The sequence below is a fragment of the Aplidium turbinatum genome, chromosome 17 (assembly GCF_918807975.1).
Source record: "Aplidium turbinatum chromosome 17, kaAplTurb1.1, whole genome shotgun sequence".
Lineage (NCBI taxonomy): Eukaryota > Metazoa > Chordata > Ascidiacea > Aplousobranchia > Polyclinidae > Aplidium > Aplidium turbinatum.
The window spans coordinates 390,237-409,370 of record NC_137488.1 but is presented as its reverse complement, the minus strand read 5'-3'; the positions used below and the strand labels follow the sequence as shown (position 1 = coordinate 409,370).

Below are 19,134 nucleotides of genomic sequence, written 5' to 3'. Positions count from 1 at the left end.
TTAACATCGCTTGTAGAGGATCAGTCAACAAGGTCGGTAGTTTGTAGTTTTCAAACGGATATGAACTGATCTTAAACTGTTTTCAACAGTGATCAAAGATTTTTTATATGTATTAAATGTTTTATCGCCAATGGTTTTCACGGTTGGTTGGGCTATCAATGGTGCATGACTATCAACAAAATTTTTGTTCTTGAACATAAAACGACATACACGTGCGCCAACACTTCTTATGCCTAACACGACACTACCATTCATCAGCACTGTTTGTACTTGCAATTTCGTTATCTTTTTGATCGTTTTTAAAACATAGCCTACTGTTCATGTCACCTTTCTCCTTCCAAATTATCTGATGGTGATCAGTGACAGGATAGATGACATTTTATTTTCTTTAAAGGCGGCATAACTTCTGCAAGCTTCAAGGCAATACCTCCCAAGTCCACTTCGTTGATATCCGCGGAAGCGATGCGACTTATGCCTGCTGCCAATATACAAGCAAGCAAAATATGTTTTTACGACCTAGGTGTTAAATTATGATTATTGATGTGAATGAACAGGTTTTATTAAGCTTAGCTGCTGTACCGCTTTGCAGACTACACTAGAATGCCCAAGGTAGTCGTTTTGACTATTTGAGAAAATTAAACGTTTTTCTTTCTTTTGCACCTTCATCATTTGATTTTTTGTGCTGTTTGCTTTCAGCTTAACTGAAGATGATCTTGCTACAAGCTGATTGTTTAGCTGTTTATGATTGAACTGACTCGCGTAAAAATAAATTCGTTTGTATTACAAGACATGTAACCGAGTCACATCAAGCATTGTCGTGGGTTTGACAGACCCCGACCCCTGTGTTAGATCACTTCCAAGTTGAGAAAGACAGTGAGGGGTCAATTAAGGAAATATGGGAAAACCTCTACATAAAATTATAGGATTTAAAATTTATCCCAAAAATGTTTCACACATTTTGTATGTTTTCTTGGTAATGCTACAGTAAACTAACGAAAAAGATTAGCAGTGTAATAATTTTTAACACAACTGCATTGGTGGTCAAAATGACCACTTTAAGCATTCTAGATAGATCAAACTGGACGTTCTAGTGTGAAGTAATTTAATTAGGCTGATTGGTAATTTTGATCATTGGTACCATTATTTTGAAGCAGCATAAGCAACTTTATCATACATTATTCCATTTCCACCATTGAATGGCTTTTCACATGTCGGTCCATCAGTACATAAAGTTTTTTGTTGATACAGTGCACAAACATAATTCTTCCTTTAGGACTGTTGGAATGAATCGCATTTGTCTTTAATGGGTCCGGAAAATGGCGCAGTAATAATAGCAAGACCTGATATTGTGAGACATTTGAGCGCCAAGAAGAAGAATGCTGTGTTTCGCGCTGCTTTTGGCAGTTGTGCAGGTCAAATGCCACAATGTTGCTTCAGTCAATTACTCATGTCTATGATATCTACATACGTGCAGTACTAGTCATGAGTTTTTTTATGAAACAATGTATCGACTAATATACAAAGCACCCCATTGTAATTTTTTTTATCAGTAATTTGTATTCATTTTGGTGCAAGAGCATGGAAATATCTAAGATTTCGGAGGTTCTTTAATTCCGATGCATTTCTTTTCTGTCTCATATGTTTTCTTGAATTTCAAGCACGTATCTAAAGATATATTTTGCCGGTGAAGTCCATCTCTGCATGTTATCACAAAGTGCAGTTTTGATTTTGAGCTACAAATATAATATGATAGAATAGATCATCATAGTTTATTCTCGTTCTGGACAAATGGAATACATTTTGTGCCAAGCTGATGCATACTAAAAAAAAGCTAAATTTTACCTCGTTCTGTCATTGCAAAATTATTGTCATTTTGACAACGAATCAATACAGATTTTTCCACACCTCAAAATGACATTTGCATAAAAACTTTTAATTTTATAGGCTTAATGTCATCATTGCTGGACCTGATGAAGAATGGAAAGGCACGAAGTTTAGCCGCTTTTAACGGTTTACTTGACCAAATGATGGAGAGTGTATCTAAATTGTACAACCAGATGCTGCCTGCTGAGAAAGAGGATGATGATGCTTCGCAGTGGGGTGATATGTGGTCACCATACGGAATCATGGATCCAGACTTATTCTTTCGTCCCCCTCTGCCTGAATTTGGCTTTGGATTGTCCAAAGATGACTTTTCTTCATCTTTTGGTGAATATGAAATGAACATCTGATTTTAAGGTTGTTGTTGTTTTGTGGAAAGCAAAATCTAGTTTCACTATCAACATAATAAAGCCAAGTTACATTATTAGGTTCAACATATTTACTTTAACTGAAGCCTATACTAAAACTACAGTAACAAGTGTTTACATCATTCATCTTTGACACGCCACAGTGTCCTAATTAAGAATTACTGTAGCACAATTCTGGTACTTCTAAAAAATAAACGTCCGTCCGCCCCTATAGCTCAGTTGGTTAGCGCGTGACTTCGTGAACGAAAAAGCTTCAAAATCAAGCAGTGTTTGTTCGAGTCTTGGGGTGTGTGCTTGAGCAACGCATTCTGAGGACTGCTCTCCATTCAGTGGCACTTAATTGATGGAATAATTGATGCGAATAATCTCCCCGCAATAACACTTCAACAATCGGAAAAACTTACTTCACTCTGTCAACCTCGATAACCGGCTCTACGTTAAAAGCCTCTACAAGTATGCGAAACTACCTGGAATAACCTATCAAGGCTTTGTCAGTCCGAGGATAAAGATTCAAAACCAAACTTACAACAGTTAGAGACTCAACTTATCTACACTAGCAAAGTAGTCGATGCTTATAATCAGCTGAACCTCAACATTCTACATAAGAATTAAACGAAGAAGACTTGTGCATACGATTCTAATTAAGGTGTTCTCCCAGCCATAATCCGTAAATATGTAATGACGGGTGTTGAAAAATCGCTATTACCACAGCGAACCCGCAGCATTAGGCTGAGAACGCTCAATCTACACTTGTGAACTAATCGCAGTTAGTACATACGAAAAAAACATGGTTGCGCTGAATATAATCTAGTGTTGATACATTCAACCCTTAGTGTTCTCTGCTCACAAGCCTAAAGTGATCAGCTTTGTATAATTTGTATAAAATGCACAATAAGTCAGTTTGCATTCCTTTTCCACTTTGGATCGTTTAAATTATAAACTATAGCGAAAAAATTTACGTGTAATTTTTTGTTTTCAGACATGGATATTTTGGATGACGACAGACTCATCAATTTGTAATTAAAGATTTATATTCATTTTCTGATTAGTGTGACTGAACGGTGGCCAAATAAAACTTTACGATTGATATCCAAATAAAATGTTATGTAAAAGTTTGTTGCTTTGTTTCTCTCTTAAAATTTATTTGTTACAACCTGGCCTAAACTTTGTGCCACCACAATGTCGCTTTATATTTCTGCGATACTTCATCATTTTAAGATATTACATTCTCTTGATTACAAAAAGTGTACTAATTTATGCATTTGTGTTGTCATTTATGCTTTTATGAATTTAAATTTTATTGCATTATTTGTGCTGGACGGACACTAAAGCCAAACCACTGGCTATTTTTTAACTTTTTATTCTGCCTGAAGTTCAGGCACTATCCATTGCCTTTATCATAACAAAGCAAGCAATGGCAATCTTTCAATGGGTACCCAGAAAATAATAATAAATCGAAAGCCAAAACAATTGGGGGATTGGGAAAAAGATATATCCCTACAGATGTAGAAATGGATACAACTTAGCATTTTTCTACTGATGTTACTATTTGCTTAACCTGGAGTAAAAGCTTTCTTGAAAGGGAATCGCCTGTTTTTCCTTGGATAATGGTACAAATGTGTTGCTATAACTACCTTTTGTTATACGTTTGAGGCAACCGCAGGTCACGTTATTAGATTAAGGCTCAGCAGTCAATAGATCAGTGGTTCTCAACCGGGGAGGGGTCCGCGAAGCGATTTCAGGGGGTCCGTGAAAGTTTCCGAGTTTGCAAAATCATTAATAAATCACGAAATTTAAAAATTAGTTGGTTGTGCTTTATTTGTGTACTGTATTACCGTGATTTTCCAACTGTAGGCTACTTCCCAACGAACTAGTACGATGTCCTTTGAACTTTCAAAGGGCATTGCACAAAGGTTTGGTTTCCTAACTAAAAGAATTTACAAATGAATTAGTTTTTTAATAAGGCTTTGTTGAACTTAATTCTGTTGAGACAGCAGTCCAATGATCAATGCTTAACTTAGACCGCTGACTAACGTTTGCATTGCTATCACCGCCCACAGTTTTACAATCATCATCATCATATTCCATCGTCGGTTTGTTCCCCACTAGTGGGGGTGGCCGATTGTTTCCGCGCAGCAATTGTTTTAATCCCTTTTCTCCATTTCACCCTGTCCCTTGCATCTTCCTCCTTCAGTCCGACTTTTTTAAATTCATCCTTTACTTGTTGTTTCCACGTTCTTCTTGGACGACCGCGTGTCCTCTTCCCATCCACCTTTAGACCTAGTGCCTTTCTAAGAAAACTTCCTTCCTCCCTCCTTATCACATGTCCATACCATCTTATTCCATTTGCCCTTGCCAGTTGGTCTAAGGTCTCTCTCATCTCTAGCATATCCAACAATTCTTCAGTCCTTTTTTCCCTTCTCGTTTTCACCCCACACATTGCTCTCACCATTGACCTTTCCGTTCTTCTCAGGATTGCCAGTTCACTCTCTCTCAATACCCATGTCTCGCTACCATATAGCATTGCAGGCCGCACACAGCTCCGATATACTTTTCCTTTCATTCTTAGTGAAAATTTTCTGCCATGCAACATTTCCCCACATTCCCTGAACTTTGCCCAGCCCAATCTTGCCCTTGTTGTCACCGCTGCTTCACATCCACCACTTCCATTTATCCGATCACCCAGATAACAGAAGTCTGTCACTGTTTCGATGCCATGGCAGAACTCATCATCATGGCCTTCCACTTCATTCCTTCCTTTACTGCATTTCCCACAAACAAAACACTTCGCCAATCTTGTTGCGGCTCTCTTGACATTAGCACATCTTGCATGTACCCTAGGGTGTTTCATTTTTTCACCATTTTTGAAAATCAAAATGCCTGGGGTCCCATCTGGTGGTATTTGGGGTAAAAAGTTTACACCCCAATTTTTTTTCAATTATGACGTCATATTGAGGTGGTCCACGAGGTTTGAAATTTTTAGGCCTCAAAATCTCGAAATTTGGCCGTATCTCCGGAACCGCTCATTATAGATCGACAAAATTAGTATCAAAATGCGCAGAAGGGTCGGTTTTTTATACCTGATGTAGAGAATATTAAGGTCTATGTGCTTCAGAAAAAAATTTATTTCAAAAAATCTGATTTTCGGTCTATTTTCTCCTGATGAACAAAGATCAGGTGATCAAGATAAAAGTTTTTCTGTATTTTTTCCATCTTGGAAGCTGCTATTGCGTAATAATAGTCGTTGTTCGTTTTACAAGAGATGAAATGATAATTTTGAAGGTATCACAATTATAATATTAATGCAACCGTTGAGGAAGAGGTATGCTGATCACCTGCTTTAAATTATGTGTCATTATGGCATTAAGGTCAGGTATTAGGAAGTCGATGCAAAACTTCAAGGAATTGGAGAGAAATGTGCTTCCCCTTAATTCAGATATAGTCAGTCACTACTTTTACTTGTGGAAGTAGCCGAAACTAATCCTAAGTTTTTGAAGAAAATACCCCATTTCAAAGATTTAAAAGATGAACTGCTGAAAGATGTAGTTGGCATATGGAACAAAGCTGGTCTTCCAGTGCTTAGCAAACAGAGAAACCTAGCACTCCTGGCATACAATCTGCCAAAGCATCGGCACTACTATGTTTGAAACAAAGAAAAAAAAATGAAGTAATTAGATGTCTACACAGTAGCAAAAGCGACTCTGATGGGGATATAAATTGAGAAGATGATAAGGAATACGAGCCTCTGAAACCAGCTGTTTGGGGAAAAATGTACAAGAAAGTACATTCTTTTTCTATAAATGATAGAAGTTGTGGACTTGCTGATCGTAGGATGACTTCGGTACGCCAGCAGTCAGATCTTATGAGGTCGGTTCTTGGAAAAGATCAAATAACTGCATCACCTTCGACAGTATACCGCGCCAACGACAAAAAACGAGAGAAAAATCTGTGATGGAAAGTGAGAACCTTCTCAACTCAGCTTCTGCCATGCAGTTATGTTATGATGGGCACGTTGTCGATAAAATAGATCGATACGTTTTCTTGGGCCAACTTGTTGATGATATGAAAAGTGTGCGTCTGTTAAATCTTTTCCCAAAAGTGTGTCGGTCACTGCAGAACTGATTTTTGACACCATCATCCAGGAGGCTTGCAAAGTTCACCTATCCCAAGTATATTCAGTCATGGCTGATACGACTGCTCTCAGCACAGGAAAAAAGTCCGGAGTCAATACTCGACTGGTCAATTATTTTAATAATGAAGTTGGTCATGATATTCATACCCTTAAATGCATGTTCCACATAAACGAAATATATCTTTCCCATGTCATTTCTTTTGTGGACGGCGCCAAGAAGGGTCCCGGAGCAATGCAAGATGGGGCTTTGCTTAACCAGATAGCAAGATTAGACAAGCCCAGTACTGAAGCCTAACTATTATTATTATTACGCAATAACAGCTTCCAAGAGTGGAAAAATACAGAAAAACTTTTATCTTGATCACCTGATCTCTGTTCATCAGGAGAAAATAGACCGAAAATCAGATTTTTTAAAATAATTTTTTTCTGAAGCACATAGACCTTAATATTCTCTACATCAAGTATAGAAAACCGACCCTTCTGCGCATTTTGATACTAATTTTGTCGATCTATGATGAGCGGTTTCGGAGATACGGCTAAATTTCGAGATTTTGAGGCCCAAAAATTTCAAACCTCGTAGACCACCTCAATATGACGTCATAATTGAAAAAAAATTGGGGTGTAAACTTTTTACCCCAAATACCACCAGATGGGACCCCAGGCATTTTGAATTTCAAAAATGGTGAAAAAATGAAACACCCTAAGTACCCACTTTCCACATTCCTTGCATTGCATTGAATTTCTCATCACTCTCTTGCCACATATTCCACAGGGATCTACTTTGTTCTCAACAACTGTTCCTTCTGCTCCACTCACCATCACTTTAGTTTTTTCAAGATTCACCTTCATACCCTTGGTTGCAAATGCTTCTTTCCATTTCTCAAACTTTCTCTCCAGTCCCTCCATACTATTACTTGTCAAGACCAGGTCGTCTGCATACAAAATTTCACTCAATAGGCCCTCCCTCACTCCTTCAGTTACAACGTCAACCACAATAGCAAATATCAGAGGTGACAAAACTGATCCTTGGTGTACACCAACCTTCACAAAAAACTCGTTTGAATAATTTGATCCAACTCTCACTTTTGTTCTTGCATCCTCATACATAGACATCACAGCTCTCACTAATACCTCCGGTATACCTCTTTTCCTCATTGCCCACTCCGCCACTTTCCTTGGTACTCTGTCAAATGCCTTTTCTAAGTCGACGAAACACATATATAGTTTTCTCTGCTTCTCTCGGTATTCCTCCTGCACTCTTCTCAATATGAACAGAGCATCCACTGTACCTTTTCCCGGCATAAATCCAAACTGCATATCATTTAATTTCACCAATGTTCTCAACCTCTTTTCTAGTATTCGCTCCACAATTTTCATTCCATGCTCTAGTAGTTTTACACCTCTATATGCACTGCAACTTCTCACATCCCCTTTTCTCTTGAATAGTGGAACAACAGTACTATGCTTCCACTCCTCCGGCATTCCCTCTCCATCTAATACCCTTTGGCTAAGTTGTAGCATTACTTCAATTTCCAACTCTCCACTTGCTTTTATCATCTCTACGCTCACTTCTGATGGACCGGCTGCTTTATGCAGTTTCATTTGCCCCATTGCCTCCACCACTTCATCACGAGTAACCTTTCCCACTGGACCCTCCACCAGATCAACCTCTGTCATATGATCCCATACATTCTCCTTATTCATAACATTTTCCATATGTTCCTTCCACACTTCTCCTCTGCTTTCTGGGCTGAAATGCAACTTCCCATCTCCACTCCTTATACATCTTCCCCCTACAATGTCTTTCCCATCCTTTTTCATTTGCTTTATGAGTCTAAATACATTGTTTTGGCTTTCCCCCATTTTATTAAGTTCCTCCTCAGCACCATTCTTCATAGCTCTTGCAACAACCCTCTTTGCCTTCTTTTTCATACTCTTATACTTTTTTTTATTCTCTTCTGACCCATTTTTGCGCCACTGCTTGTATGCATCTCTTTTCTGTGGAATCGCATGCTTCACCTCTTCATTCCACCACCATGTGTCTCCACGATCCCTCCTCACTTTCTTTTTCCCACATACTTCATCACATGCTGCTAGGACACCTTTCTGAAATGAAGCCCACAAGTCCTGCGCACTCATGTTTACCAGCTCTTTTGCTCTTTTCACAAACTTAATTCTCGTTTCTTTTTCCTCCAGTTCCACACATTTCTCACAAAAACTCGTTCTTTCTTCACAATTTTCTTCACTTTTTTCATATTTAAGTCTCCTACTACTAGTCTATGCTGCAACTCCCACGGAATTACTTTCACATTCTTCAAGTACTTTCTCTGTTCCTGCCCAACCACAATAAAATCAATTTCCGACTCATGTCCTCCTGAGCTGTAAGTCACCTTCCTTTTCTCTTTCTTTTTAAACCATGTGTTGGCAATACAAAGTTTCCTTTCATCACAAAATTCAAGTAGCATTCTTCCTTCCATGTTTCTCTCCCCAAAACCATACCCTCCATGAATGCCCTCGAACCCATTTGCTTGTTTTCCAACATGTCCATTAAAATCTCCTAATCCAAACATCAACTCTTTTGAACTCCGTAAATCCCATTCCTCTGCCAAAACATCATAAAAACTTTCCTTTTCTAAGTAATCCCTACCACTTTGAGGTGCATATGCACAGATTAGCCTCACTACCTCCTCTTCAAAAGCAAGTACCATTGTCATCACTCTGTCACTCCTTCTTCTAACTTCTATTACTTTCTCACATAATTCCTCTTTTACCAAGAAACCAACACCACCGATTCCTGTGTTATTTTCTGACCACCATAACTTATATCTCCTCCCATTGGCACCTAAAAACCGCGCTGACTGTCCCCTCCATCTTACTTCCTCTAGGCAACAGATATCCACCCTTCTTTTTCTTAGTTCTTCACATATTTCAGTTCCTTTACCACACAAACTTCCCACATTTCAGCATCCGATTCTCACACCATAATCTTTTTTCAATGTTTTTCTGTTTTCTCGGAACCCAGAGATTCTTCGCACCCCTTGCCTATCTAAGGGCTGCTGGGGACTAGGGGCCATTTGTAGCTTTTGCTGCATTTAGATAATATTTTGGAGCATAGATTTTCCAGCCGGATGCCCTTTCTGACGCTAACCACAGTTATTGGCGGTGGGCCTAGCCTTTACTTAAAAAGTATTTCCTGCAAGGCAGCAGGATTTCTAACAAGTTTTAGCCAACCAGTCGAGGTTGTTGCCCATGAGGTGGGACGTGGACCCACTTGTTAGTTTGGTGTGTGATCAAGACCAGTGTTCCCCGAGACCCATGGTGTAACAATCTATGGCGACTGCCCAGGGTTCAAAGGTGCTACTTGTACCACACACCTACCTTACAATGACAAAGATTATATCGAATTAATATTGATTAGAAATGAGAAAAGGAAGAAATTTTTTGTAATGGTCGCAAAATTCTATTGATTTTGATAAAATTTATAGAAAAACATCAAATCAACATAATTATAGATTACTGATTTTTGATGCTGTGTGCCCACATATAGCTCATAACATAACTTCGTCAACGTCATCAATCGTCATAAGTGCGTCGCAAGTTCAGCAAATTCTTCTGAGTGTGTCGTTTCGAAACTTCTGAAACATTTGATTCCATTATAGGAGAAGCGATATACCAAAATTTCAGATAAAAGTTTTGTAAGGGTCCGCGACCGCTTCGAAGGTACCAAAAGGGGTCCGCCAAAACAAAAAGGTTGAGAACCACTGCAATAGATTGTGTGTACATCGATCGTTCACAAGTCCACATACCCATCCTGGAGTCGGTATATTGGACATTGATAGATAATGTGATATGCAGTCTGAAAGTTGAAGCCACATGCACAAGATGGTGAGTCGGCGAGGCCCCTTTGGATGGTGAGTCGGCGAGGCCCCATTGGAACATGTTACTATTAAAACGGCCCACCCCAGCTTGCAAGCAATTGAGCTTCACCTATTTCTTCCGAGGTAGTTCTGCTTCAGGTGGAGCATTGACATTGGGAAGGAAAATTGTTTCATACCAACGCTACTTGAACATTAATACAATTAATTTTATTTTCACGTGCGACTGTCTTATTCAGCTGAAAATGGGTTTCGATCTGCTATAGCTAGATCAGCTTCTAACCAGAACTGCAAACAAGAAAAATGTAAATACCAAAGCTATAAACGTGAGTGAGAGTTGAAATGTTATGCTTGTAGTGTGTTGACGACTTGGTAGATACGGTAGCCTATGTCTAATATAATTCATAGCAAAATGAAAAAGTGGCAACAGAAGGTATAATATAAAATTTCACAACTGTAGATGCGAAGGATCTGTTTCAGCCAAATGCTGCAGCTCCGCTGTGGTAAAAGCGTTTTCAGTTATCTAGCCATGCTCATTGTGTAATGACGATTTGTACAAGCATAAGCCTATCCTGGTTGTGGATGATTTCTTGTAAAGTTTATGCTTGTAAAATTTTATAATAAGTTATCTTTTTTCTTGCCCTTTTTTAATTTGCTTATTGCCTAATTGTTAGACACATTTATCATCTCATTAATATTGTAGCGACCCATTGTGATTACGTTAAATGAGTTTCCTTTTCTTAGCTGAACCAAATCGACTTATATCAAAATTGCTCCCTATAAAAAGAAGAGACACCGCTTAGCCTAGTTTTCCATTGGCCCATAGGGTTCAGGCATCAGAATCCAATGGCAGGACATGGTCAGGACGATTGGGTGAATCATGAGATGCAGCAGGATAACTATGATATCATTCGTGTCACGTCATGCTCTTGGGCACGTCCTGCAACTATGGTACTGCTGGGTGGTGAATTCCTGTCCGTTTAACTACATCAAATGATGAGTTTCTTTGGCTCAGTCTGACACACACCAGCTTTTAAATAAGTGACAAGCCTAATAGTGCTATTTTTCCAATATCTGGGGCCTGATAGATGCTGCTGCGGGCCAGAGCAGACATGGGAGATGGGAGTATTGGAAAACTAAGGGGTGACTCCATATCCCCAATAACTCCAGAGTTCCCACACTGGAGCCTTTCTCACCGGTTCCAGTTTTAAAGTCATGCCCAGAACTCTCTAATGTAGGGTTCAACTGACTAACATGGAAAAAAAAATATTTGTATCAATGTTCAATTAACGTTGATATGAAGGTATTTATGAATATTGTGATCTTGGATGTTTGGAGAATGACTGCCGATTAATTGAGAAAGGAAAGCAACAGCATAACACTCCATAATTATTTTTTTAGCATCAACGACATTGCAGAGACAAGCAAAAAGATCTTGGATGTTATGAAAGGTGCAATATCTTTCAACAATCTGCATGACTATGAAATCAAAGAAATGCCTTGCACAGTCTTTTTGGGATTGAAGGTAGGCTTTGATAGAACCGCCGATGCTTCTTATGCGTCATAGTCAATCGCTAGAGCATTTGCAAAGACAATTTCTGCAAGGATAAAACCTGCCCCCACTAGTGGATGTAAACTGTCAGAGTCTGTGTTTCACACTTCCTGGCGGTCAGAGATGGACTTTTGACGTACCGGATATCATTAAAGATAAAAAGAAATCCGATTGTCACAGTTATGGATAAATAATTTAATCAAGTGGCTCCCAACCGTGTTCCAGCGGCACTCTGAGGTGCCATTTATAATACTTCGAGGTGCCACGAGCTATTTGTCATATTAATTTTTTATCTGTGTTCAAATGGTTGGCGAGGATCATTGTCGCTGATGAAATTTTCATGCACGATTATTTTTGTTACATCATAAAAGGCAACTTTTTTCATGGTGTATATGATATTCCGTGGTCACAAATTCTTAGGATAGCACCCTTATATTGTTGTGGCTTTGTGATGTCACAGTCAACGTCTCTACAAGTTGTGCTGATTTGATTGTAGTTCAGTAGGTGAATGCTGTGCATGGAAAGGTTTTTGTTCATTTTTCTGCTAGAGGAACAGTAGGCTTTAATTAAGTTTTGCCTTAACTAAGATTTCACTATAATTAAGTTGTAGTAAGTTTCACACTGACTTCGAAATATGTAAACTTTTCTTTGTTTTTTTTTTCAAGAAGTTGTCGTTTCAAAGTGGCCTTCAATTTGAAGTGTTACAATTGTTATGTTTATTTAAGAAGGTATTAATATTAATTGGCTTTCCGAAGGGCACAAGGTTGATTGATTAAAACGCACATATCAAACACAATCAATTCCTTCCTTTTTCAGTTTCTTTGCATCTGCATAGCCTACTTTAGATATTTTCTGTAAGCTTTGCTTTTGAATATTCTAGAATTACCTCGCTGAGGGTTAGTAAACAACATTAAATAAATAACCAAGTACAATGACACCAACAGAGAACCTAATTTCATTGTATTAAGGAGAATTTTTTTCGGACAGGACACGCACATTGCTTCTTACAAACACCGTTTGGTACCAGTAAAAATGTGCAATACAGTACCGGCAGTACATGCTTATTAAGTCCACGGTTAATCTTCCCACCCGCTTATCAAGCCCAATTTGGTCCGGTCCAGAATTACTCCTATTCATTGCTGTAATGGTTATGTCCTGGTTACATAGAATCCTTTCTTCTTGCTTGTACTACCTAACAATACCGAAAATTTGGAGACGTTTTAGTAGTTGCGATCCCTAAGACTCACAAGCCACCAGAGGAACTGCCTCGAATCAAAATACATTGGGGGTGACATTAGATAGATCGCTCACACACCGCCACTCACCATTTAGTGTCATTGCACAAGAAGATGTAATCACGTGCTGGGGTACTCAAGCGCCTGGCAAGCTCCAGCTGTGGAACGATGGCTGACACTTTGCGTGTAGCAGCCCTAGTCCTTGTCTACTCTTCAGCAGAGTACTGTGCACCTGTCTGGTGCCGCAGTGTTCACTGCCACAATATCGACACTGTCATTAACAGAGCCTTGCGCACTGTGACCAAATACCTGCATCCCACACCATTGGACATTCTCCCCATTCTTACTGGCGTCTAACCTGCTGAGATTCGTCGCAAAGAAGCCACTTTGTCTCTTGGTCGACGGCCATTGGAGCCCAATCATCTTCTACCCTCCAAAATCTGCTCCTACAAACAAGCACCCCCGTCGACTGAATTCAAAACACTCATTCGTGCCCTAATTGGCGAACCAGAAAATTTAAAAAAGTTTTAGAGGTCTTAGATTTAGAATGTAGGCTAATGTTGTATCCTAAAATCATAGCTAAAGTTGAAATTAAATTTCCCCCTCCCTCCTATTAGAAATGGCATAAAATTATGTCTACACAAGCACTATTAGTGTAGGCATATTTGCAATTTCGTGTTTTTTTTTTGTTAAAAGCAAAAACTCACTTGTTTTTGAAAGAAAACATGATAAGTTAAAAAAAAAAATTAGGGTGGCATTTTTTCTAAACATTTTTGGGGCACGAAATCCAAGATGGCGTCCAAAATGGGGCATAACAATGATTAAGCAATATTTTCGCAAGTATATAGGCTACAATAACAAATAAAATATCTAAATATATGTTTTCTGAGACAGGAAATCTAATGGAATCATCGAATTTAGGTTACATATATGACATACAAGTGCCAAATTTTAAAATGTTATTCAAAATACCCCCGCGCACCCGAAACGTATGCTAAGCTACCTACATAATTTTGTAATTTTGTACACTGTACAGGTATAACGGTTTTTACAGGTTTACTCAGACTGCTGGATAAAAATAACGAAGAAGTGATACTGGAGGAAAGGGCGAAGTAGCCTGTTAATGCCAGGGACATCTTCCAAAACATTAAACAATCGCAAAGCACTGCAAACAAGATTCAGCGATGAAACAGTTCGAAACTATCCTCCAATTTGTTCGAGCATTTATTAACTATGGTTCGAGTCACCAGACATATCGCTGCACATGCAGAGTTTGGAATCACTTATATAGTACTTCTTTGCCCATAATCATTTAAATTATGCACGCCTTTTACCACTTTAAATTTCTACAATGCAGCAAGCAGAAAAGGAGCACCCAGAGATCTGGGCAGAATTCATGAAAGGGAATTTCTGCGCATCGGTAACCAAAGGTGTTGTTGGATTCACATCAATAGGTGCAGACCACGGGATTGAACAAGAAAACGTGAACTTTCTCATCGCAGCCGAAGTCTCAAATTTGCAGCATGACTTTGAGAAAAAGTACTATACTCTGGTAGCAAGGCAAAGAGAACGCAGCACCACGAGCTTACAGGAGGAAAACTTTCCCGAATGACGCAAAATGCTATCAAACTCAGCGTAGTATTTCACGAGCATAGAAACCCATGTGAATCCTTTGACGAAGATGAAATTTACAATTTGCTCACCAAAGCAGTTATGAATGAAACTGCTACCAACGACATTCTTCGGCGTGACGAGATTGGGCAACAGATTTTCGAAAGTTTCGTCACTGAACATCTTGTAGAAGGAAAACTTTCCGTGTGGGACAAAATGACCAGGAAGAAACTGTCTACATTCAAAAGTGCCAATGCAATTGCAAAAATCAGCATGGGAGACATGGTAATCAAAATTAAAGAAGAGCGAGGACTGTTGCAGCGGTTCATTGTAATATCAAGAAGTCGACCAGAGCTCAAGGAATGCATCGGAACGTATGAGTTTGGTGTGGTGCCTCGATCACTGTTTGCTTCAGATGGATCCCTCCTGCTGGCATATGATAAGGCATCAATACTTCGTCATCTTGAGAAGCTGGATACCGGTAGTAATAGACAACGGGTAGGCTACAAGTTGACAGGAATGAGGTAACTGTTACTTAGCTGTCCGATAACCATTCATTCTAAGTACCTTTGACACAGCAGTTGAATATACCACTGTAGACCCACCAGATGAACTGACAACTCACCGAGTGATCATCATTGATGGGATGGCTATGGTAAACGCAGTTACCAAAACGGAACAAATGAAAACGTGCCAAGACTTTGCCGAATCCTTTCTTCAGATAATTTGTAACATGGGTAGTGGGTACACAGTATGACGAGATCAGGTTGGTGTTTGACCGGCACATTGAAACATCACTCAAGCAACAGATGCGGACAAAGAGGACCAAGGGAAAGTCAACATATTACCACGTGAAAGACAACACTTTAATCTAGAATATTTCCTTGAAGGACTTTCTCTCAGATATCCGCACCAAAGGAGAACTGACCGAGTATTTAGATGAAAAGGTTGTACATCACAGCAAGAGCTCCAACAACAGACTGAAAAAACTACTGGTGACATCGGAAACACAAACCAAGGTCAATGTTAATATTCCAGACTCGCTCCTGACTCACAGCCAAGAAGAGGCAGACACTTTGATTGTTCTGCACGCTCTAACTGTTCCCAATGAAGCTTGTTGTTGTTGCTCATCTACATGTATCCACACTTACCCGGGTCTACAACTTTCCTTACGGGAAAGGGCAGATTGAAGAGGGACATTTGTGTGCGAAACATATACAACAACTTGGGACCAAAACGTGCTTCTGCACTTCTAGGTTTTCATGCTCTGACTGGTTCCGATATGACTGGGAGATTTGCTGGCAGAACCAAAGACTTATGCTTCAAGGCATTTATGTCTTGTGATGATGAGATCTTGGATGCACTAGCAATACTCGGGAATGACCTTGATCTTCCTGCTGATGTATGCTCGCAGGTGGATAATGCTTTGTCTGTATTTTGTATCGATCTAAAATCTACACGAAAGTGAATGACCTCCGTTGGTTCCTCTTCTCCAATCGTGCAGCCGAAGGAGAAGACTTCCCACCAACTTCTGGTTCACTAGATTTGCGCATTCGCCGGGCTCATTATGTATGCATGATTTGGAGAAAAGCTAGCAAAGCCCATCCCTGCCTTCCAGCCCCAACTGCATTTGGTTGGATGTTTGATGCATGTTCAAGTCACGTCACGCCAGATCGTTGTTTAAATCCACCAATTGCAACTCATAAAGTGCGGGTGTAAACGTGGATGCGAAGGAAGGTGCAACTGCCACAAGAACAATATTCCATGTAGGCTACAGAAGTCTGTGGTCTCAGCTGTAAAAACAAAACTCTCCAACCAGTGATAAATGAAGACTGAAAATTTTGAAGATGAATTGCTTTCTTTGACATTCAATAAATATTATAAATTCCGTAGATGTCGGTTGTTAACGATAACTGCCACTTAATCAGAAGGCCTAAGACTTCTTACATCTTTCGCGTGTAATACGACTTAAAGGATCGAACATTAATTCAAGTTTCATTGTATTTATATCCGTTCATTGGCTTTCTAGTTGCGTATTCTTTGTGAAAAATGCATGCATTTAAGTTAATACAGTCTTTGGTGCAAGTCTGACCTAGTAGCAAGTCTGACCTAGTAGCTTTTTCTTTAAGTCCATTACATTTCCAGCTTGTCAAGACTTAAAGAAAAAGCTACTAGGTCAGATTTACCTATCGCGATGACAAATGACATGATTGGAATTGCTTCAACTTGGACTGACAGACTTAGGCCACCAAAACCTCAAAAGAAAAACAGCAAGACTGTGTGGGCTACTGCTTTCCCAGCTTTATTAAAAATGAGTGAAAAAGAAAAGGAACTTAAACCTGATGTCATGATCACATACACAAGGCCAAAAACAATTGGAAATTATGTCACAAACTACAAAGATCTATCAAAAAAAATCCAATCTTCTGTTCTACAAAGAGGTTATTCTGCCCCTTGTGGTCGCTGTGCGTTGTGTGGTAACCATGGTCATCATCGTTTGTCAATGGTTTCACATAAAACGACATTGAGCACTCCGCAAAGACTTTGTTAAAACAGGAACTCAATTGCAGCAATTATGGGATTTATGTAGCAACATGTTTACTTTGCCATGAACAATATGTTGGACAGACGGTTAATAAATTTTCGGTTCGCTGGTCAGGCCATCGTGCAACTTGGAACACTTTCGATTTTTCCTCTAATAATGACAGGGCTGCGTTATTAAAACATTTTGCTGTATTTCATGATCTAAGTACTGAACCACAACTTTCCCAATGCTACAATGTCACATTTGTTGAACAACCCAATATTGATAATCTAGATGCTTGTGAAGATAAATGGATACATAGGATACATGCCAAAATAAATATCCAAAAATTAATTCTGCCACAAGTTTAATTTTTTGACGCTCCACTACATTTTTGGTATTTTTTCAATATTTTACTGCCTTATTATTCACTGCCGTTTTTGCCTACTCTTTTTTCCACAACGCTACATTTTGTGTTTTCCAAGACGCTCCATTTAATTATTTATCGCTGTACTTAGTTTGTTTATCACTGCCTTTGACTGCCGTGTTTCGCATATAATTTATCTTCTTTGCCGTAATTTGTCACAACGCTACATTTGCAGGCTTTGCTCATCGCTCTTTCATCATTTCTAGTGTATAATTTATATTTGACACGTAATTTACTTTACTGCCGGCTTGGTTTAGTTTTCATTCAGCATTTTTTCAATATTTACGCTTTTGCTTTTTCAATTTTTTACGCTCATGTTTTGGCATTATTGCGTCACTGTAATGTTGTTTAAAACATTACTTGTAGGTTTTAACTGCCCTTTATCAGAACTGACGATGCACTGAATAAGTGCGAAATATATTTTCTGTAACATCTACTGACAACTGATCCCTGTTACCTTAGCAATTGAGGTTTTAGCTTTCTAGATATGGAACAGGGATCGTTTCAGAATAAGACTAGGTCAGAAAGCGAGGCAGACTCCGACGAAGCTCAGCATCAGCCAAGAGCAGTTAGCTACTGATTAAAATGATTAAATAAGTTTGCTGTATGTGCGTCACAAAGTAACTTTGTTACAAAGTAGTTACGTCATAAAGCACTTTTGCATATTTTTTTACTGTAAATGAATGGGGCATTTTGATAGGGGATTTCAAGTCATTAGAGTGCACAGAAAAAATGCCATCCTAATTTTTTTTCATCTTTATAGTATCATCTGAAAAAATCAAGAAAGTTTTTGCTTTTAACAAAATAAAAACACGAAACCTTTTTTCATGACAAATGTGCCCACACTATATGCCGAAACTACGAAGCAAAAAGTGATTCATCAAGCTAACTGAACAAATGAAGCCAATATTTTGGCTGACTGGCGCAACAGTTGCTGCGGACCAGCAGTTAGAACCACTAGATCATCTTCAGTTAGTCATCAAGAACATCGAAGTCTTGTTTAAACACGTCTCCTGCATAAGCAGCAGAAAATAACACAATAATTAAAGGTTAGTTCAGAGGTTCTCAACCTTTTGAGATTCAAGGTCCACTTTAAAAAAAAATTGTGTCTCAGTCACGGACCACTACTTTCCTCCTCTTCCTCCTCTCCTTGTATGCCAACAAATGTCACTTATTGCTTGCTAAGTCATAAACAGTAGTTAGGCTTGTATTAGAAAGAATGCTACATTTTGAGCTTGCACATTTGATTTGAGCACAGCATATCCAAACGAGGTGTAATACTTGAAAGACTCAATCGGAGTTCATCTTCGACTTCAAGTCGGAACGATACTTTGTTTTTATTGTAACCAGTGCAGAAAATCCACATTCAGAAAGATAAGATGTCGCAAAAGGTAAAATTATTTTCAAAGCTTTCTGAGACAGTTGTGGATACTCATGTGAAGCTTGTATCCAAAATTTTATCAAGCTCACTCTCGGATGGATGCAACATATTCAAAGTAGTGTCTTCACCACAGCAATTTATAAACGGC

General features: G+C 39.0%; 1 protein-coding gene across 1 annotated transcript in view; it reads left to right on the top strand.

The window, feature by feature from the left end:
• Window positions 1-19,134, top strand: part of LOC145786816 (uncharacterized) — a 296,407-nt gene that overhangs the window by 156,691 nt on the left and 120,582 nt on the right. The window contains exons 42-46 of the mRNA XM_082598556.1: window positions 395-492; window positions 1,274-1,412; window positions 1,945-2,208; window positions 3,229-3,265; window positions 11,658-11,781. Of these exons, the coding sequence (XP_082454682.1) occupies window positions 395-492; window positions 1,274-1,412; window positions 1,945-2,208; window positions 3,229-3,265; window positions 11,658-11,781 (662 nt within the window). The remainder of the gene's footprint in view (window positions 1-394; window positions 493-1,273; window positions 1,413-1,944; window positions 2,209-3,228; window positions 3,266-11,657; window positions 11,782-19,134) is intronic.